The sequence below is a fragment of the Bombina bombina genome, chromosome 9 (genome assembly GCF_027579735.1).
Source record: "Bombina bombina isolate aBomBom1 chromosome 9, aBomBom1.pri, whole genome shotgun sequence".
Taxonomy (NCBI): domain Eukaryota; kingdom Metazoa; phylum Chordata; class Amphibia; order Anura; family Bombinatoridae; genus Bombina; species Bombina bombina.
The window spans coordinates 84,588,219-84,610,659 of record NC_069507.1 but is presented as its reverse complement, the minus strand read 5'-3'; the positions used below and the strand labels follow the sequence as shown (position 1 = coordinate 84,610,659).

The window sequence follows — 22,441 nt, the reverse complement described above, 5'->3', positions numbered from 1 at the left end:
GATGGGTAGGAGGATGGGAAACAGGAGGTGAGGACTGAAAAACATAATTTATGCTTACCTGATAAATTCCTTTCTCCTGTAGTGTAGTCAGTCCACGGGTCATCCATTACTTATGGGATATTAACTCCTCCCCAACAGGAAGTGCAAGAGGATCACCCAAGCAGAGCTGCTATATAGCTCCTCCCCTCTACATCACACCCAGTCATTCGACCGAAAACCAAACGAGAAAGGAGAAACTATAGGGTGCAGTGGTGACTGGAGTATAATTTAAAATTTAGACCTGCCATAAAAAACAGGGCGGGCCGTGGACTGACTACACTACAGGAGAAAGGAATTTATCAGGTAAGCATAAATTATGTTTTCTCCTGTTAAGTGTAGTCAGTCCACGGGTCATCCATTACTTATGGGATACCAATACCAAAGCTAAAGTACACGGATGACGGGAGGGACAGGCAGGATCTTTATACGGAAGGAACCACTGCCTGAAGAACCTTTCTCCCAAAAACAGCCTCCGAAGAAGCAAAAGTGTCAAATTTGTAAAATTTGGAAAAAGTATGAAGAGAAGACCAAGTTGCAGCCTTGCAAATCTGTTCAACAGAGGCCTCATTCTTAAAGGCCCAAGTGGAAGCCACAGCTCTAGTAGAATGAGCTGTAATCCTTTCAGGAGGTTGCTGTCCAGCAGTCTCATAGGCTAAACGTATTATGCTACGAAGCCAAAAAGAGAGAGAGGTAGCAGATGCTTTTTGACCTCTCCTCTGTCCAGAATAAACGACAAACAGGGAAGAAGTTTGGCGAAAATCTTTAGTTGCCTGTAAATAAAATTTGAGGGCACGGACTACGTCTAGATTGTGCAGAAGTCGTTCCTTCTTTGAAGAAGGGTTAGGGCACAATGATGGAACAACAATCTCTTGATTGATATTCTTGTTAGTGACTACCTTAGGTAAGAACCCAGGTTTTTCATTCAGTACCTTATCTGAATGAAAAATCAGATAAGGAGAATCACAATGTAAGGCTGATAACTCAGAGACTCTACGAGCCGAGGAAATAGCCATTAAAAACAGAACTTTCCAAGATAACAGCTTGATATCAATGGAATGAAGGGGTTCAAACGGAACACCCTGTAAAACGTTAAGAACTAAGTTTAAGCTCCACGGTGGAGCTACAGTCTTAAACACAGGCTTAATCCTAGCCAAAGCCTGACAAAAAGCCTGAACGTCTGGAACTTCAGACAGACGTTTGTGTAAAAGGATGGACAGAGCTGAGATCCGTCCCTTTAAAGAACTTGCAGATAAACCCTTTTCTAAACCTTCTTGTAGAAAAGACAATATCCTAGGAATCCTAACCTTACTCCATGAGTAACTCTTGGATTCGCACCAGTGTAAGTATTTACGCCATATCTTATGGTAAATTTTCCTGGTAACAGGTTTCCTAGCCTGTATTAAGGTATCAATTACTGACTCCGAAAATCCACGCTTTGATAAAATCAAGCGTTCAATTTCCATGCAGTCAGCTTCAGAGAAATTAGATTTTGATGTTTGAAAGGACCCTGAATTAGAAGGTCCTGTCTCAGAGGCAGAGACCAAGGTGGACAGGATGACATGTCCACTAGATCTGCATACCAGGTCCTGCGTGGCCACGCAGGCGCTATTAGAATCACCGATGCTTTCTCCTGTTTGATCCTGGCAATCAAACGAGGAAGCATCGGGAAGGGTGGAAACACATAAGCCATCCTGAAGGTCCAAGGTGCTGTCAAAGCATCTATCAGGACCGCTCCCGGGTCCCTGGACCTGGACCCGTAACAAGGAAGCTTGGCGTTCTGGCGAGACGCCATGAGATCCATATCTGGTTTGCCCCAACGTCGAAGTATTTGGGCAAAGACCTCCGGATGAAGTTCCTACTCCCCCGGATGAAAAGTCTGGCGACTTAGGAAATCCGCCTCCCAGTTCTCCACGCCTGGGATGTGGATCGCTGACAGGTGGCAAGAGTGAGACTCTGCCCAGCGAATTATCTTTGATACTTCCATCATCGCTAGGGAACTCCTTGTCCCTCCCTGATGGTTGATGTAAGCCACAGTCGTGATGTTGTCCGACTGAAACCTGATGAACCTCAGAGTTGCTAACTGAGGCCAAGCCAGAAGGGCATTGAGAACTGCTCTCAATTCCAGAATGTTTATTGGAAGGAGACTCTCCTCTTGAGTCCATGATCCCTGAGCCCTCAGGGAATTCCAGACAGCGCCCCAACCTAGTAGGCTGGCGTCTGTTGTTACAATTGTCCAGTCTGGCCTGCTGAAGGGCATCCCCCTGGACAGATGTGGCCGAGAAAGCCACCATAGAAGAGAATCTCTGGTCTCTTGATCCAGATTCAGCATAGGGGACAAATCTGAGTAATCCCCATTCCACTGACTTAGCATGCACAATTGCAGCGGTCTGAGATGCAGGCGTGCAAAAGGAACTATGTCCATTGCCGCTACCATTAAGCCGATTACCTCCATGCATTGAGCCACTGACGGGTGTTGAATGGAATGAAGGACACGGCAAGCATTTAGAAGTTTTGTTAACCTGTCCTCTGTCAGGTAAATTTTCATTTCTACAGAATCTATAAGAGTCCCCAAGAAGGGAACTCTTGTGAGTGGTAAGAGAGAACTCTTCTCCTCGTTCACTTTCCACCCATGCGACCTTAGAAATGCCAGTACTAACTCTGTATGAGACTTGGCAGTTTGGAAGCTTGACGCTTGTATCAGAATGTCGTCTAGGTACGGAGCTACGGAAATTCCTCGCAGTCTTAGTACCGCCAGAAGAGAGCCCAGATCCTTTGTAAAGATTCTTGGAGCCGTAGCCAACCCGAAGGGAAGAGCTACAAACTGGTAATGCCTGTCTAGGAAGGCAAACCTTAGATACCGGTAATGTTCTTTGTGAATCGGTATGTGAAGGTAGGCATCCTTTAAATCCACTGTGGTCATGTACTGACCTCTTTGGATCATGGGTAAGATTGTCCGAATAGTTTCCATTTTGAACGATGGAACTCTTAGGAATTTGTTTAGGATCTTTAAATCCAATATTGGTCTGAAGGTTCCCTCTTTTTTGGGAACCACAAACAGATTTGAGTAAAACCCTTGTCCGTGTTCCGACCGCGGAACTGGGTGGATCACTCCCATTAGTAAAAGGTCTTGTACACAGCGTAGAAACGCCTCTTTCTTTATCTGGTTTGTTGACAACCTTGAAAGGTGAAATCTCCCTTGTGGAGGAGAAGCTTTGAAGTCCAGAAGATATCCCTGAGATATGATCTCCAACGCCCAGGGATCCTGGACATCTCTTGCCCAAGCCTGGGCGAAGAGAGAGAGTCTGCCCCCCACTAGATCAGTTTCCGGATCGGGGGCCCTCACTTCATGCTGTCTTAGGGGCAGCAGCAGGTTTTCTGGCCTGCTTGCCCTTGTTCCAGGTCTGGTTAGGTTTCCAGCCTTGTCTGTAGCGAGCAACAGCTCCTTCCTGTTTTGGAGCAGAGGAAGTTGATGCTGCTCCTGCCTTGAAGTTACGAAAGGCACGAAAATTAGACTGTCTAGCCCTTGGTTTGGCTCTGTCTTGAGGCAGGGCATGGCCTTTACCTCCCGTAATATCAGCGATAATTTCTTTCAAAACGGGCCCGAATAATGTCTGCCCTTTGAAAGGTATGTTAAGTAATTTAGATTTAGAAGTTACATCAGCTGACCAGGATTTTAGCCACAGCGATCTGCGCACCTGAATTGGCGAATCCGGAATTCTTAGCCGTAAGTTTAGTTAAATGTACTACGGCATCAGAAATAAATGAATTAGCTAGCTTAAGGGTTTTAAGCTTGTGTGTAATCTCATCTAATGGAGCTGAGTCAAGGGTCTCTTCCAGAGACTCAAACCAAAATGCTGCCGCAGCCGTGACAGGCGCAATGCATGCAAGGGGTTGCAATATAAAACCTTGTTGAACAAACATTTTCTTAAGGTAACCCTCTAACTTTTTATCCATTGGATCTGAAAAGGCACAGCTATCCTCCACCGGGATAGTGGTACGCTTAGCTAAAGAAGAAACTGCTCCCTCCACCTTAGGGACCGTTTGCCATAAGTCCCGTGTGGTGGCGTCTATTGGAAACATTTTTCTGAATATAGGAGGGGGTGAGAAAGGCACACCGGGTCTATCCCACTCCTTAGTAACAATTTCAGTAAGTCTCTTAGGTATAGGAAAAACGTCAGTACTAGTCGGTACCGCAAAATATTTATCCAACCTACACATTTTCTCTGGGATTGCAACTGTGTTACAATCATTCAGAGCCGCTAACACCTCCCCTAGTAATACACGGAGGTTTTCCAGCTTAAACTTAAAATTTGAAATGTCTGAATCCAGTTTATTTGGATCAGATCCGTCACCCGCAGAATGAAGCTCTCCGTCCTCATGTTCTGCAAATTGTGACGCAGTATCAGACATGGCCCTAGCATTATCAGCGCACTCTGTTCTCACCCCAGAGTGATCTCGTTTACCCCTAAGTTCTGGCAATTTAGACAAAACTTCAGTCATAACATTAGCCATGTCTTGTAAAGTGATTTGTAATGGCCGCCCTGATGTACTTGGCGTTACAATATCACGCACCTCCTGAGCGGGAGATGCAGGTACTGACACGTGAGGCAAGTTAGTCGGCATAAATTCCCCCTCGTTGTCTGGTGAATGTTGTTTAACATGTACAGATTGGCTTTTATTTAAAGTAGCATCAATGCAATTAGTACATAAATTTCTATTGGGCTCCACCTTGGCTTTTGAACATATTGCAGAAAGAGATTCCTCTGTGTCAGACATGTTTAAACAAACTAGCAATTAGACTAGCAAGCTTGGAAATACTTTTCAACTGAATTTACAAGCAATATGCAAAACGTTACTGTGCCTTTAAGAAGCACACAAAAACTGTCACAGTTGAATAACAATGAACCGGATTAGTTATAGAAACCAAATTTTCACAGTAAATGCATAAATTTAGCAAAGGATTGCACTCATTAGCAATGGATGATTAACCCTTAATATCAGAAAAAACGGATAACAATTGAAAATATAAGCGTTTTTATCACAGTCAAAGCACAGTCTCACAGGTCTGCTGTGAGTGATTACCTCCCTCAAAACTAGTTTTGAAGACCCCTGAGCTCTGTAGAGACGTCCTGGATCATGCAGGGAGAAGAAGGCAGACTGTGACTGAATTTCTAATGCGTAGTAAAAGCGCCAAAATAGGCCCCTCCCACTCACAATACAACAGTGAGGGAAGCTCAGTAAACTGTTTTAATTCAAAACAAACGACAGCCATGTGGAAAATAACGCCCAAAACAATTTTTCACCAAGTACCTCAGATAATTAAACGATTTAACATGCCAGCAAACGTTTAAAATCTAATTTATGAAATGTCATTAAAAGCCTGCTGCTAGTCGCTCACACTGCAAGTTAGGCTAAAAGTTATATGCATACAGTATTTTCCCAGTGAAGTGCCATTCCCCAGAAATACTTAAGTGTAAACATACATACATATCAGCCTGATACCAGTTGCTACTACTGCATTTAAGGCTGTACTTACATTATATCGGTATTAGCAGTATTTTCTCAGTCAATTCCATTCCTTAGAAAATAATATACTGCAACATACCTCTTTGCAGGTGAACCTGCCCGCTGTCCCCTGTTCTGAAGTTACCTCACTCCTCAGAATGGCCGAGAACAGCAAATGGATCTTAGTTACGTCCGCTAAGATCATACACAAAACTCAGGTAGATTCTTCTTCAAATGCTGCCTGAGAAGAAAACAACACACTCCGGTGCCGTTTAAAATAACAAACTTTTGATTGAAGATATAAAAACTAAGTTTAATCACCACAGTCCTCTCACACATCCTATCTATTAGTTGGGTGCAAGAGAATGACTGGGTGTGACGTAGAGGGGAGGAGCTATATAGCAGCTCTGCTTGGGTGATCCTCTTGCACTTCCTGTTGGGGAGGAGTTAATATCCCATAAGTAATGGATGACCCGTGGACTGACTACACTTAACAGGAGAAATGTGAGATGATATTAGTGAGGAGATAGATGAGGGCAACTGTTTAAAGGTCTTTAGGGAACGTTTAAAGGAGGAGAGGTTAGGGGAAAGGCTGACAGCTCGAGGAAGTGCGTTCCAGAGGGTTGGTGCCGCACGAGAGAAGTCCTGTAGTCTAGCATGAGAGGAGGTGATGGTAGAGAATGCAAGGAGCAGGTCAGGATTTGTACGTCAGGGTGAGAATTGTGAATTTAAGTCTGCTGTGAATGGGGAGCCACTGAAGGGACTCACAGAGAGGTGCAGCAGAAATAGAGCGTTGAGAGAGGTGGATTAGCCTGGCAGATGCATTTAGGATGGATTGAAGGGGAGAGAGAGGGGAGAGGTGAGGCCAGTTAGTAGGTTATTACAGTAGTCAAGTTGGCAAATTACCAGTGAGAGGATTAGCTTTTTAGTAGTTTCAGCGTTCAGAAACGGACAAATTTTGGAGATATTGCATAGGTGGTTGTGACAAGATAAAGAGAGCAATTGGATGTGGGGAATGAAGGACAGATTTGAGTCAAGTGGGACTCCAAGGCAGTGGACTTGGGGTGATGGGGAGATAGTGGTGCTGCCAACAGTGATAGAAAAATTAGACACTGGAGTAGAGTTAGAGGGGGGGGGGGGATTAGAAGTAGTTCGGTCTTGGACTTGTTTATTTTTAGGTAGTGAGAGGACATCCAGGAGGAAATGCCAGATAAGCAGTCGCTGATGTGAGAATTGACAGATGGAGAGAATGTAGGGGTGGATAGGTAGATCTGAGTATCATCAGCATAGAGGTGATAGTTGAAGCCATAGCTGTTGATAAGTGTACCCAGTGAAGAAGTGTAAATAGAGAAGAGTAGAGGACCCAGGACAGAGCCTTGAGGTACTCCAACAGACAGAGGCAATAGAGAAGAGTTGTCGCCAGCAGAAGAGACGTAGAAGGATCTGTAAGAGAGATAAGAGTGAATCAAGGAGAGGGCAGTGTCACTGAGCCCAAGAGAGCTGAGAGTCCATAGGAGAAGGGGATGGTCAACAGTGTCAAAGGCAGCAGAGAGGTCAAGTAAGATGAGTATAGAGTAGTAGCTTTTGTTTTTAGCAGAAAGGAGATTATTAGAAACCTTGGTGAGTGCAGTCTCAGTTGAGTGTTTGGGACAGAAGCCAGATTAGATTGCAGGGGTCAAGCAATGAGTTGGAGGACAGGAAGTGGGTTAGGTGATCAAAGACTAGTTTTTCAAGGATTTTTAAGCTAGCGGGAGCAGTGATATGGGGTAGCTGTTTGCAGGAGAGTTAGGGTCAAGGGAGGATTTTTTGAGGATGGGGGTGACCTTTGCATGTTTGAAGTAAAGCAGGGAATGAGCCAGTAGAAAGGGATAGGTTGAATATGTGAGTAAGAGCTGGAGTGAGGGTGGGAGACAGATAAGGTATTAGATGTGAAGGAATATGGTCAAGTAGGCAAGTAGTGAGGTGTGAGGAAGACAATAGGGAACCCACTTCACTCTCAGTGGTTGGGAGGAGGGTGCAGAGAGTGGCAGAGGGGGTGACTAGGAGCAAGGTTGGGAGATTGCAGGCTTGTGTTGGGAATCGGGATGTTTCTTTGGATGGTAAGTTTTTTTATTGAAAAAGTAGTTAGCCAAGTCTTGAGCACTGAATGCAGGTGAGGGGGGTAGTGCAGGTGGGTAGAGGAGAGAGTTGAAAATGGAGAAGAATATTTTAGGGTTTGAGGAGTGAGTGATAATGACATTTACGTTATAATTCTTCAAAAAAGGACAAGTATTTCATAATATTTTGGAATGCAATTTAGTTTAAAATGATTTACTTGTCTTATAGTGCTATGTTTTATTACCTTTAGTTTAGATCCCACAATGATTATTTTCCTTTATTTAAAATGATGTAATTGTATTTTTCTGTAAATGACCCATAAAGTTTGCTTATTTAAAAACAAAAAAAAAACACAACCAAATGGTCTCTCTATCTACTCAAAATCATTATACGGAACATATATGTTGAGTAGGTCCACTACTAAGATTGGATCAAAGTCTTATACAGCTTTTTTGAGATTTGAAAATGATTGTGTAAGTTGTATTTATATATATATATATATATATATATATATATATATATATATATATTTATATTTATATATATATTTATATTTATATATATTTATTTACTACAACATAGAGGTTTTTTTGTTGACATTGTGGTACTGTGATGCTAAGTCCTGAGCATGAAACTAAATAACAATAAGAAAAGTCGTTTTTTTCAGACTATTGAACAAGCAACAATTTAGTATCAATATTCTATCCATATAAATATGGCACAGGAAGTGAACAGATTACAGTAACTTTATTCATTTGTAAAAGGGAGGTGAAACCCATTTTTTTTCTTTTATTATTCAGCTAGAACATACCACTTGAAAAAACAGCAAAGCACTAATGGGAGCTGAACACATCTGATGAACCAATCACAATATACATGTGCAGCCACCAATCAGCAGCTAGCTCTCAGTAGTGCATTGCTGCTATTAAGCCTACCTGGGTATATTTTCAAACAAAAAAGATAACAAAAGAACAAAAATATCAATATGTAGAAGTTTATATTGCTACAGATATATAATCTAAAGAACAGCATTGTACACACCTTTACATGTCCGTTTAAATTGGATGAGACTTTCTTGGATTCAGAGTGTATTCCATTCATATGAACATCCACTGGAGTCAATCCAGGAGGAGGAGATGGAGTGTTTTGCCCAAAGTTAGGCACTCCAGATAGCAGAAAACTGGTTAGCGTTGCTTGGGCAGCAGCTGGCATCATCAGGTGTGGTATAGCTGAAAATCCTATAGTCAAATTAGATTAGAAATGGAATAAAAAATAAATATTTATTAACACAGATTTATGTCCCAAGAAATGCATTGTAAGATGCTGCTTTTTTTGCATTCTTATTTTTGAAAAATGAGAAAAAACGACAATTTAAACAATAGTTTATCTTCGCAATTTCAAGGGGATATTAAAGGGACAATAAAGTCAAAGCTCAGTTTGAGAGCTAGCTGCTGATTGGTGGGCTGTCTATTGTCATTGGCTCACCAAATGTGTTCAGCCAGCTCCCAGTAGTGCAGTGCTACTTCCTCAACAAAGGATACTAAAAGAACCAAGCAAATGTCATGTCCCTTGAAAGCCATTTCTTTTGTGTAAAAATAGAAAGGAAAAAAAAAGCAGGGCAGGTTTCTATCATCAACAAAACTACTTTTTGTTTGCATGCTTAGAGGTTATCATACTAGCTTCAATTTCAATTTTATCAAAAAACAACAAAACTATTTCATATGTTTTTAATGTAATGTGTAAAGGACCACTAAACACAGTATAATTGCATAATCATTACATGTACAATAAAGAGACAATGCAAATGCATTTAGTTTGAATTTCAAATAAGAAGTAGATTTTTTTTTCTGACAAATCTCAAAGTTAGTTACAATTTCCTTCCTAATGTATCATGTGACAGCCAGCAGCCAATCACAAAATGCATATACGTATATTTTGTAAATCTTGCACATGCTCAGTAGGAGTTGGTGTCTCTGAAAGTATGCATATAACATATTGTGCACATTTAGATAATGTAAATGATTCAGAAAGTTGTTTAAAATTGTGTGCTCTATCTGAATCATTCATGTTTAATTTTGACTTGACTGTCCCTTTAATTCTTTAAAAATTAAGGATTTGGTAGGTTTTACTTGGTTAAACATTTAAAATGGATTTGCATGGATATGTGTCACTTAATTGGAGAACTGGTTTAAAAAACTATTAACCCCCATTTTTTTTCAGGTAGAGCATACACTAACAATTTTACAATTTACTTTTATTATCATCTTGCTTCATTTTCTTGGTATCCTCGGCGCTACGGAATTTGGCGGCGCTTTACAAATAAATGATAATATCCTTTGTTGTAAGTAACAGCAATGCACTCCTAAAGGCTTCCTGAACACATCAGATGAGCAGATGACAAGATGCATATATGTGCAGCTAGCTCCCAGTAGTGCATTGTTACTCCTGTGCACTACCTAAATATGCTTATAAGTTTAATTTTGTTTTTTTCTGTTACTTTAACACATTGTCTTACTGTAGTCCATACATACTTTTGTGCTTGGAGAAAAACAAAAAGTTTCTGGCAATTAAGTGTGCTTTCTCCTTCCAGAAACACAAAGAAACGCTAAATTCTAGGTTTGATTACAAAAGCAAGCAATTATTGTTTCTGTAACCACAGGAGGACTAAAAAATGAAAAGTATGTTACTGAAGGATATAAAAGAGATTAAACTTAAAAAAATAGAATCTTGCTCTTGGTTAACTGTGGAGCAAATGTATGTATTAAGTGAGAATGAATGGGAGGGGGGGGGACTGTTGATTTTCAACCTTGCACTGCCAATTCTGTCATATGTAAGGTTTTATATTGCAAGTTTGAAACCTCTAAGCTTGATATTACAAATAAACTGTCTGCATGGGGATTACGTGGCCAATTATTTACCCAGTGGTGAAATCAATATTTTCCAGCTCAAAAATCTGATGCTTGGTTTATGATTTGGTGTTACACAGCTGATAACCTTCTGATTCAAATTTAAGTATGTTTAAAGGGACATGAAACTCAATTTTTTCTTTAATAAAATGTATACAATACAATAATACAGAATGTTAAACAACCTTTCAATTTTCTTACATTTTGAAATTGGTTTCATTCTCTTGGTATCCTTTATTGAAGGAACATCAATGGACTACTGTGAGTACAGTTGAACCAATGAAGAGCGGCCCTTCTGATTCAAATTTAAGTATGTTTAAAGGGACATGAAACTCAATTTTTTTCTTTAATAATGCAGATACAGTACACAATTTTAAACAACCTTCCAATTTTCTTACATTTTAAAATTGGTTTCATTCTCTTGGAATCCTTTGTTGAAGGAGCAGCAATGGACTACTGTAAGCACAGGTGAACCTATGAGGAGCGGCATATGCACAGCCACCAATCAGCAGCTAGCTCACAGTATAGCAGTGCTGGTCCTGGGCCTACCTAGGTATGCTTTTCAAGAAAGGATATCAAGAGAATAAAGCAAATAGATAAAATAAGTAAATTGGAAAGTTAATTAAAATTGTGTACATGAAAGTTTTGTTTTGACTTTACTTTCCCTTTTAAGAAGATAGGTCTATTTTTGATAATCATCAGATGACCCTTTTTTATGTCAACGAGATCAGAATCGGCTATTTTAATTGTTTATCAACAACACGTTTTTCCATTATTAGGTCTGATCCCAGCAGAGCCTTAACAAATGGCTGCACATCTGGAAGCTCAGCGACCCTCTTGTGCAGTAACACAGACAGGGCCGAAGACTGTCCCATCAGGGGACTTGCAGAAAGGCCCTTCTCCAGTTCATCCTGGAGAACAGAATACGTAGGTCCTCCACACCTTATAATAGATGCAACGAGATACCAGCTTACGAGCTTGATCAGAATAAAAATAACACTCTCAAAAACCCCTCTCTTGGCTAGGACTAAGCGTTCAATATCCACGCAGTCAGCCTCAGAGAATCTAGACAATGATGAACAAAGAAACCTTGGTCAGCAGATCCCTGTGACAAGGTAACTTCCATGGAGGAGATGACGACATCCCCACTATATCCGCAAACCATATTCTTTGTGGCCAAGACAGAGCAATCAGTATCACTGACGCCTTCTTGACTCGAGACACTACACTAAGAAGTAGTGGTAACGGCCAGAAAGGATAAAGTAGGTTGAACCTCCAAGGCACCGCTAATGCATCTGTTAGCGCCGCCTGAGGATCCCTGTACCTTGACCCATATCTGGGTAGCTTGGTATTGAGACGTCATAAGATCTTCCTCTAGCAAATCTCTGCAAACACTTGGAATGGAGAGACCATTCCCCCAGATGAAAGGATTGTCTGCTGAGAAAATCCGCTTCCCAGTTGTCCACACCCGGAATGTGGATCGCTAACAGCAAACAAATGTTGGTCTCCTCCAAAACAGAATCCGAGATACTTCCCTCATAACTAGGGAGCATCTTGTTCCCCCTGATGGTTGATGTAAGCCACCGAGGATATATTGTCTGATTGGAAACTGAATAACTGGGACGAACCCAGCAGAGGCCGAGCCTTCAGAGCATTGTATATTGCCCGAAGATCCAAAATGAGGTCAGAAGGGAGCTTTACCTCCTGAGACCATAGGCCCTGTGCCTTCCTGGCACCCCAAACAGATCCCCATTCTGACAGACTCGCAACCGTAGTCACAATCACCAAAGATGGTCTTGAGACGGACGTCCCTCAGGACAAGTGATCCGGATAGAACCACCAAGAGAGTGATTCTCTATCGGTTGTCCAGAGAATTCTGTTGAGACAGATCCGAATGATTGTCCCACTCCTTCAGCATGCGCAGTTGCAACAGTCTGAGGTGAAACCTGGCAAGGGAAATTATGTCCATGCTGGACACCATGAGACCAAGCACCTCCATACACCGAGCCACAGATGGACTTAAGAAGATTAAAGAGGTCTATGGAGACTATTATAGTACCCATGAATTCGACCCTGGTACTTGACACAAGAGAACTCTCTCTAGATTATCTTCCATCCATGGGAACGAAGACGACAGAGGAGAGATCCCGAATGGTCCACTCTTCGAAAAATTTCTTGAAGCCGTAGCTAGACCAAATGGAAGGGCAATAAACTGGAAGTTCTGGTCCAGGAATGCAACCTTAGGAACTGGAAGTGGTCCTAGAGGATTGGTACATGAAGGAAGCATCCTTCAGATCTATTGTGGTCATGAACTGCCCCGCTCAAACGAGGGGAAGAATGGCCCTTATTGTCTCCATCTTGAATGAGGGGATATATAAAAACTTGCTTAAGGACTTTAGGTCCAGAATCAGACGGAAAGTTCCCTCCTTTTTAGGGACCACGAAAAAGGTTTGAATAGTATCCCAAACCTCTCACTACGATAGGCACTGGGACAATAACTCCTAAGAGGACAAATCCCGTACATGCCCCAGAAAGGCTTCCCTCCTTACTGTGTCAGGAAGACAGGAAGGAATCTGCACTTGGGTTGCTGATACTTAATACCTATCTAGAAACCTTGAGCTATGACCTCCAGGACCCATGGATCCTGCACCAAGTGAATGAAAAGAGCGACATACTGCCCCTTACACGATCCAGAAGAGGACAGAGGACCGCCCACTCATGCCGACTCGGCGGGCTTCTTGCTCTGCTTGGATTTATCCAGGACTGAGCCGGTTTCCAAGAGCTCTTGGTTTGCTCTGGCTTAGCGGAGGACAGCTGACATGGGCTTTATCAGAACGAAAAAGAATGACAATCGTCCCTTATACTAGTTCATATACTCTTGCGGTAGGAGGACAACCTTGCCCTCTGTGAGCGTGGAGATAATTGAGTCCAGGCCTGGACCAAACAAAATCATTCCCTTCAAGGGGAGGAAGAAGTCTAGAGTTAGAAGTCAAATCCGCAGACCATGACTTCCGCCAGAGCCCAACGGGCCTGAACAGAAAAAGCTGAAGCCATAGCATTCAAGCGAATAATCTGTCACAGATAAAATAATTAGCAACCCTCAAGGCTGTAAATCTTTCCTGAGGAACGTCGAGGGGACTCACCACCTTGATCAAATCCTATAGGGAGTCACACCAGAAGGTAGTTTCTCCAGCAACCATGGCAACAGCCGCCGCCGGTTGAACCAAATATCCTGAATGTTGAAACATCTTTCTTAACAGAGTTTCCATCTCTTATCCATGGGTTCTTCAAAAGAAGAACTACCCTCAAGTGGGATAGTAGTACGTTTTAGCAAAGGTGAAGATAACGCCATCCCATATAGGGATGGAACCTCACAACTCCATTGAGAGACCAGGACCGGGAACAATTTGTTAAAGGGAGAAGAGGGGAAAAATGGAATCTAATCCTGCCCCTTAATTCTTAATAATGTTTGCTATCTAACAGGGGCAGGGTAGGGAAGGCACCACTCTGTCCTCAAACTCTATTCAATTTAGGAATTAAAGGTTCATCAGGCAATATGACCTCTGGAACCTCTGAATTTGCCAAAAACTTCCTTTAGAAGAAAGCGCAAATTCCTAAAACTAAAGTCTGGTTCCTCCACAGCTGGAGGTTTAGAGGCAGCAGACTCTGACCCGGAAAGTTAATATTCTGAAGTCTCAAATAACTTCATCCTCGGATAACCCTATCCGTAAAATCCAAAACATTATTTGATGTACTCTGGGAAGGAGTGCAATATGTAACCTTTCGCTTGCGCTTAGCAGGGCGAGGTAAAGCATTAAAGGCTGCAGACACCGCCGTCTGAACTGCACAGTAATGTCTGGTGAAAAAAAGGCCCCCTCCAGATGGAGGATCAGCAATGATACGGGAAAACTGCATGTGTATAGAGATAACAATGTAGGGTACACACCACACTGGACGACAACTCCTCAGAGGTGGACAGCTCTGTGGTATCAAACATGTTTGATATTATAACATTATCAAGGCATATGGAACATAATTGAGAGGGGAACTAGGGTCTCCTCACCATATAAACCGGAATCACTCTTTAGGAATAGAGGGAGTGCCCTTTAAAGTAACAGAATCCTCCATCGCTAGTGCAATAACCGGAGAACTAGAAAACTAAAACATCTTATTTTATTAAAAAAAAAATGGCACTCTTATACCCCAATGGCTGGGGAATTCACCACCTCCTATGACCCAGACAGTACAGAGATTTATGACTCCTCTCTGACAGACACCCGGTCAGGAAAGAGGGAATGAATCACATAGTGCACAATGCAGGACTGTCCCTGCTATGAGAGAAAGCGCGCCAATCTTGTAAGCTGCATGGCTCTCAAAGTGAAAGTGAAACCTGTATATTCCATAACAGCCTATGAGCCCATAACATCTCACACATAAAGCAGAATAAAATCAAATAAACATATAAGATTATTCCCCACTGTTCAATAATCCCCCTAAGGAGATATTAACCCTTGATTCTATACAGATAAAAGGAGTCACACTGTGACCTTGTTTTCTTGCGTTATCATACATGTGTAAAATATGAAACTATCTTATTAGAATCCACGCCGTGGAACAGGAACACAGCCCTTCAAGTGTGACAGATAGTAGCATCGCTTCTGACATAGACTTGAGTAAAGAAAGCAGGCAGCGAAACTCGTCAATGCTGATTGCCTATGGAGCCGTTTATTATGAGTCGGGATGGTTTTGCAGAAAGACTCTCCCTGCATCTCCGGACTCTAACTTTCATCCATGCTCTCACTGAGAGGCTGACAGGACTACTTAAAACTCCAGTCCCATCTCAAAGAGTACTACCCTCCATAAGAGACTACTCCGAAATCTTCTAACACTTCTCTGCCAACCTCCTGAGATGAAAGGCAAAGAATGACTGGGGTTATGAGGAAATGGGGCGGTATTTAAGCCTTTGGCTGGGTGTCTTTGCCTCCCTCCTGGTGGCCAGGTTCAGTATTTCTCAAAAGTAAGGAATGCAGCTGTGGACTCTTCCCATATAAAGATGGAAATGGCCCTATACATAACATGTGCCTGTTCTGTTTGAGTGATTGAATCTACATTCTTGATACTTAAAGGGACAGTCTACTCCAAAATTTTGATTTTTTTAAAAAGAGATAGATAATCCCTTTATTAACCATTCCCCAGTTTTGCAAAACCAACACAGTTATATTAATATACTTTTTACCTCCTTTATCTCTGGGGTGTTTACGACTTGCATTTTAGCCAATCAGTGCTGTCTCATTTGTAACTCCACAGGAGTAAGCGCAGTGTTATCTATACGGTACACATTAACTAGCTCTGTCTTGCTGTGAAAAGCTTATACAATGGACTGAGATAAAGTCGGCCTGAGGGTTTTAAATGTTATAAAGTATATTAATATAACAATATTGGTTGTGCAAGGCTGGGGAATGGGTTATAAAGGAGTTATCTACCATTTGAAATAATAACTTTTTTGGAGTAGACTGTCCCTTTAACACCACATTTACAGGAATTTTTTTTTTTGAGTACTTTTTTTACTCAATGGCTAAATTGAGTTGATAATGCTCTAGAAAGTGTTTTTTTCACTTTTTCCAAGTACCCCAAAATGCTTTTTAACAGCCGTTTAGTTTTGTGCATACAAAAACACACTGACATTACCACAATAGATGACATTAGGTAGGTCACAGATGCAAACAGCATGTAAAATCAATTTATGCTAATAAAAATTAGCCAAATCCATAACCCAACAAATACTATAATAATGAGCTTGTTCAAATCCTTTAAAAAGACAGACTAGTAGTAAAAGTGATCAAACAACAACAACACAGGCCCCTTCAATCTGTGATAAAAATCACTAAAGTCTCAAAATGCACATTTTGTTTGTCTTAAAGGGACACTCAAGTCAAAATGAAAGTTTCATGATTCAGATAGAGATTGCAATTACAAACAACTTTGCATTTTACTTCCATTAACAAAATGTGCACAGTCTTTTTATATTTACACTTTGAGTCAACAGCTCCTACTGAGCATGTGCAATAATTCACAGAATACTACGTCTATGCATTTGTGATAGGATGATGGCTGTCACATGGTACAGGAGGAATGGAAATAGACGTAAATGAAGTTTATCAGAAATAAATCTCCTACTTATTTGAAGTTCAGACTAAGTGATATTGCATTGTCTTTTTATCATGTATTTGTTGATTATGCAAATCCACTGTATTTACTGGTCTTTTAAAATTACCAATAATTGACAAATACACAATAAAAGAGACAATGCAATAGCACTTACTGTCAATTTGAAATTCTGGCAAATTTTATTTTTCCCTCCCCCTGTATCATGTGACAGCCATCAGCCAATCACGAAATGCATTTACGTATTTCCTGTTCACTTTTGCACATGATCAGTAGTAGCTAGAGCTTTAGAAAGTATTCATATAAAAAGAATGTGCATGTTTTGGTAATAGAAGAATATTTAAAGGAACATTAAACCCAAAATATTTATTTAATTATTCAGGTAGAGAATACAATTTCAAACAACATTCCAATTTACTTCTATTTTCAAATTTGCTTCATTCTTTAGATATCCTTTGTTGGAAAAATAGCAATGCACATGGGTGAGCCAATCACACAATGTATCTATGTGCAGCCACCAATCAGCAACTACTAAGCCTATTTAGATATGCTTTTCAACAAAGAATAGTAAGAGTATAAAGCACATTAGATAATAGAAGTAAATTTGAAAGTTGTTTAAAAATGCATGCTCTTTCTAAATCATGAAAGAAGATATTTGGGTTTCATGTCCCTTTAAGTTTTTTTAAATTGAATCATGAAACTTTATTTTTGACTTCAGTGGCTGTTTAATCATGCACATTTGTTTTTACGATTACGCTGAAATTCACTATATAAATAATGATTTTGTATTGTTTTCGGGAGGTAACAAGCCTGAGCTTCAGGGGTATTAAAGGGATAGTCTAGTCAAAATTAAACTTTCATGATTCAGAGTAAGCAATTTTTAAGCAACTTTCTAATCTACTCCTACCATTTTTTCTTCACTCTCTTGGTATCTTTCTTTGAAAAAGCAAGAATGTAAGCTTAGAAGATGGCCCATTTTTGGTTCAGCTTCTGGGTGGCGCTTGTTGATTGGTGGCTACATTTGGACACCAATCAGCAAGTGCTACCCAGGTGCTGAACCAAAAATGGGCTGGCTCCTAAGCTAATATTCTTGCTTTTTCAAATGAAGATACCAAGAGAACAAAGAAAAAATAATAATAACAGGAGTAAATTAGAAAGTTGCTTAAAATTGCATGCTCTATCTGAATCATAAGTTTAATTTTGACTATACTATCCCTTTAATAGCAGAAACAATTTGGAACTGTGATTACTACAAAAACATGCACACAGTACCTGACAATGTTCAGAAATTGGTACTTTCCAAAAACAAGCACAAAAATGTGACCAACCCCATAATTTGATTTAATAAGACTCTAGTTAAAACATTACAAGCTCTGTTTAATCATTTTTGCTTTAGTGAGCCTAGATAATTGTGTGTGTACCCCTTGCCAAATAATACAACTGCAATATGAGTACAAACAGAAAATCCCATTCACCTGTAGCATTTGTGGCGTTTGCTAGTGAAGTTGCCCACAAAGTCTGGTTGGGTGTAGCAGAACTCGGGCTGTGTAGAGGGCTAACAGCATTATTGAGGGCATTCAGCAAGGAATTTTGAGCTGCAGACGAATTAACTGATAGTGCATTTGGACCCAAGAGACCTGCAATGAGAAGTCATCATTAATGCAATGCTATAGAATAGGTAAATGAATAACACATTCATTTAAGAAAATAGATTTAAAGGGGCATTAAAGTGACAGTCTACTTGAAAATTGTTTTTTTTATTGTTTAGAAAGATAGATAATCCCTTTATTATCCATTCCCAGTTCTGCACAACTAACAGTTATATTAATACACGTTTTATATCTATGATTACCTTGTATATAAGCCTCTGCAGACTGCCACCTTATCTCAGTGCTTTTCACAGACTATATATAAGTCCGTAGTGATTGGCTTAAAAACAACTCCATGGGATCGAGCACAATATTTTCTATAACACACACATGAACTAACACTGTCTAACTGTGAAAAACTTTCAAAATGCACTGAGATAAAAGATGGCCTTTAACAGCTTAAAAAATTAGCATGAGCCTACCTAGGTTTACCTTTCAACAAAGAATACCAAGAGAACAAGGCACATTTGATTATAAAAATAAATTGGAAAGTTTTTTAAAATTGAATGCCCTAACTGAATCATGAAAGTTTAATTCTGACTTGACTGTCCCTTTAAAGAATTTCTTTTTATAAATATGCATAGTTTATATCATCAATCAAGTGCACATGAAAAATGTTTTAAGAAAATATGAGCTTTTTAAAGGGACAGTCAAGTCCAAAAAAAACTTTCAAGATTTAAATAGGGCTTGCAATTTTAAACAACTTCCCAATTTATTTTCATCACCAATTTTGCTTTGTTCTCTTGGTATTCTTAGTTGAAAGCTAAACCTAGGAGGTTTATATGCTAATTTATTAGACCTTGAAGATTGCCTCTAATCTGAATACATTTTGACCATTAGAGGGCATTAGTTCACATGTTTCATATAGATAACATTGAGCTCATGCACGTAAAGTGACCTAGGACTGAGCACTGATTGGCTAAACTGCATGTCTGTCAAAAGAACTGAAATAAGGGGGCAGTCAGCAGAGGCTTAGATACACGATAATTACAGAGGTAAACGTGTATTATAATAACTGTGTTGGATATGCAAAACTGGGGAATGAGTAATAAAGGTATTATCTTTCTTTTTAAACAACAAAAATTCTGGTGTTGACTGTCCCTTTAACAAAATGTCTAAAAAAAAAACAAAACACTCCTCTCTTGTGGCCAGTAATGGACAGATATAAAGTACTCTTAAAATGTTACATAGTCATTGTTCAGAAACTCGCTCCTGTCTCGTGTGTGTGGGGGTGCAATTCAGAGGTAAATGATATAAAGAGCAGGCATAAATAATAACAAAATTACATTACATTTATTCCATAAATTATTTTTTCTACTTTTTTTTTTTTTTTTTAGTTTTACTATAATTTATTTCCTATAACTACCAATAAGTTAGGGAGATTATAGAAAAAAGTTGTTACTGAGTTTTCTTTTTAGTATTACCCAGACCAGTGAGTCCCAATCCAGCAGATGCTAAAATATCCAGTCCATGGCACGGCATTGCAATTGGGCAGGATAGCATAGATTGACTTGCAATGGTAACACCACTACTGTCAAGTCCAAGAAGGCATTTTCTGGCTTCGTACATATTTAACGCATTTCGTTCCACACTTTTTACAATAACAGACTGTAAATATAAAAGTTTAGCATGATTAAAATTAATAAACTAAAACATATGTATTACAAACAATTATATATAATATAAACTTTGCACCAAAGTATTGACAGTTTACATTTATAATTTACCTTTTTTTTTATCATATTTGAAGGGCCTAATACAATAAACCAATTGAACCAAAATATTCTTGCTCCAAGAATGATCTATAACAAATACATATTTCTTCTAAGAATAAATAGAGACTATCAAGTTTCAGAAATATTTTAAAGAAATATTGTGCACATTTCAACATATTGATTTAACCTTACAAAAATACTAACAGTTTAGGGATGGGCAAATGTTTTGCATTATTCAAAAAAATGAAACAAATTTTAACAATTGTTTGTTTCGATTTTTGAATGTTTGCACAACAGTCTAACAGTTGTTTAATGTAACATTATTTCTAGTGCTTTCTATAAATGTAATATTCAAATGATGTAATATTTGAAACAAAACATTCAAATTAATATATATATATCTATTATGTATCAATTTACTAAATTCCTGACAGCATGAACTATTGAATTTCTGAATAGAATAGAATTTGTTAAATCGAATGTTACATTTGAATATCCACATTCGAACATTTCCATCTAATTATGAACAATGAAAACCAGAAACATTTGATTACCGAATTTTAATGGATTTTCATTCTTATCAACATTCGATTGTCCAAAACAAATGTCCATAGGACTAATTCGTTCTACCAAATTAATTACACATTTGCCCATCACTAACATTGTTATAGCATTTATAGTATTTTTTTTTCCCCATATAAATTTACCAAAGCATATTCTGTTTTATTCAGCCTCAGAAAGTATTTATTAAAAATAACAAAGACATGTCTTATTTCATTTATATTTTTACACAAAAAAATAATCAAAATTGTATTCTGCCACTAAAACACAACTGTTTATAAAAATGTGGGTGTGAACACATTTTTTCACAAAGTTGACCCACAAACAAATAAAGTAAAAAGGGGTACACTCACTTTACTTGGCTGTTTTGGCTTTGGTTTAATGCTGATGAAGACGTCCAGTTGTTCCATGAGTTGAGTGATGTACTGTGGCTCTACATCAATCTCTTCTTTCATGTCAAACATCAAAACAAGTGGAAGACAACCCTGCAAATAAATAAATAAATCACAATTAATAACAAATCGGAACCTCTTCATATCCAGATTTTAAATGATATGGAAAAGCTTCATCATAATGAGTCTACAGATACCATCATCTGTGTTTTTAAGTTAAAGGGTCAATTTTATGAACAAATGCATACTAAAATATAATATTTTTTTATATTAATATTTTTTCTAATAAATTTTAAAGTTGCCATTTATTTCCCTGCCCCTGTATCTTATAACCAATCACAGACTTATATGTACACACACACACATATATATATATATATATATATATATATATATATATATATATATATATATATATATATATATATATATATATATATATATACTTCCTGTGAGTGCTCTTCTCTCTGTATGTATTTAGTCTTCCTATGGGAAAAAGGGGCAACCAGACGTGGACTCCTTGCTCAGTGTGCTTAAAGGAATATGGCTACACCTCACTGACAAGGCCCAATGAAGGCCGAAATGATCATCTGGGGTTGCTGTATTCCTTGCTCAGAGGAATTGCCTAATATTTCGGCGCTGGACTGACCGTAATAGGCGGGATCAGACTGTTATACTACAGGAAAGTAGTTCTCTGTGAAAAGCATTACTGGGCTAAAAAGCTGCACCCAGGAGGTAAATTGCCATAGAACAGGCTAACAATGGTATTGATCCAGTTGTTCGTTCCTGTAAGTGCACTTCTCTCTGTATGTATTTAGTCTCCCTATGGGAAAAAGGGGCAACCAGACGTGGACTCCTTGCTCAGTGTGCTTAAAGGAATATGGCTACACCTCACTGACGAGGCCCAATAAAGGCTGAAACGATCATCTGGGGTTGCTGTGTTCCTTGTTCAGAGAGGAATTGCCTGGTATTTCGGCGCTGGACTGACCGTAATAGGCGGGATCAGACTGTTATACTACAGGAAAGTTCTTCTCTGTGAAAAGCATTACTGGGCTAAAAAGCTGCACCCAGGTGGTAAATCACCATAGAACAGGCTAACAATGGTATTGATACAGTTCATTCCTGTGAGTGCACTTCTCTCTGTATGTATTTAGTTATACAAAAAAGGAAAGTCCGGACCGCTGCTCAAAACAGTAACGCACTTTATTAGAAACAAATAGAAAGGTAAAACAGCAACGCTATTCATGCATAATATGTGTATACATGCTAGCAGAGAATGTAGCTAGATGTTAAGTGGGCTGTTAGGAGCTCTGGAAAGGGGCCTGTCTGTATGTATTTAGATCATACACATATACATACATATATTCACATATACATACTTACAGGGCTCAAAATGTCAAGTTCTAAGCTAT

At 39.3% G+C, this 22,441-nt stretch overlaps 1 protein-coding gene across 1 annotated transcript in view; it reads right to left on the bottom strand.

Annotated features, from left to right (window-relative positions):
• BICC1 (BicC family RNA binding protein 1) overlaps nt 1-22,441 on the bottom strand; it is a 59,693-nt gene that overhangs the window by 18,828 nt on the left and 18,424 nt on the right. Inside the window, exons 3-6 of the mRNA XM_053692237.1 lie at nt 20,991-21,122; nt 19,786-19,969; nt 18,188-18,349; nt 8,683-8,879 (exon numbers count right to left, since the gene is read on the bottom strand). Coding sequence (XP_053548212.1) covers nt 8,683-8,879; nt 18,188-18,349; nt 19,786-19,969; nt 20,991-21,122 — 675 coding nt within the window. The remainder of the gene's footprint in view (nt 1-8,682; nt 8,880-18,187; nt 18,350-19,785; nt 19,970-20,990; nt 21,123-22,441) is intronic.